The sequence below is a fragment of the Brassica oleracea genome, unplaced genomic scaffold, assembly GCF_000695525.1.
Source record: "Brassica oleracea var. oleracea cultivar TO1000 unplaced genomic scaffold, BOL UnpScaffold07555, whole genome shotgun sequence".
Taxonomy (NCBI): Eukaryota; Viridiplantae; Streptophyta; class Magnoliopsida; order Brassicales; family Brassicaceae; genus Brassica; species Brassica oleracea.
Genome location: NW_013624077.1, coordinates 1 through 687, shown reverse-complemented (window position 1 = coordinate 687; position 687 = coordinate 1). Strand labels below are relative to the sequence as shown.

The 687-nt window shown below is 49.8% G+C and overlaps 1 protein-coding gene across 1 annotated transcript; it reads right to left on the bottom strand.

The window, feature by feature from the left end:
• On the bottom strand, nucleotides 1-681 carry LOC106322127 (the record flags this gene model as incomplete). The annotated part of the gene is given in 1 exon segment (XM_013760283.1): nucleotides 1-681. A coding segment is annotated over 1 exon segment (657 nt), but the record flags the coding sequence as incomplete, so codon positions are not given.
• Nucleotides 682-687: the final 6 nt, after the last annotated feature.

Below are 687 nucleotides of genomic sequence, written 5' to 3'. Positions count from 1 at the left end.
ACCACCATCATAAGCAGACACAACATCTCCACTTCCACTAGAGTTCTGCTCATATCCACCGTAACCAAAAGCATCCACATTTCCACTAGGGTTCTGCTCGTATCCAGCATCTACTTGTTCCGCCTCGCTACTAAACGACTGCGTTTGATCAGTACTTGGCGTCTCTGTTTCAAGAATCGATCTTCGCCCCGATCCTGATCCTGACCCCAGTGAAGGAAGAGCGCCGAGTGCTTGAGAGCTCTTTGGAGCAGGCATGGCGGATAAGAAGGATTTCACTGACGAATTGTTTGACGCCGCAGCGGCGGATTCCATCTGTTTACGCTTCTTCCTCGCTTTCTCCTCTTCTTCGTCGTCTTCGTCATCGAGATTGGTCGGTCTAGGGTTTACAGGAAGCTTGATCTGAACGACGCGTTTAGGTAAGGACGGAGATGGGTTTTGTTGGCGAGAGGTGGAGGATTTGGGAGGAGGGAGAGAGGAGAGGAAAGACGACGAAGATGAATTAAAAGCCTCGTCTTTAGAAGATCTGGATTGGTTAGGTTGAGGAATAGCTGAGAACACGGAGGAAGAAGATGATGATTTTACGGTGAGGGATTGTGTAGATGGCTCAAGTTCTTCTTCTTCGTCCGACGAAGCGTAGCTCGCTACCAGAGAGTCCATTCGAGAGGGATAGAGAGACGAGACGAGACG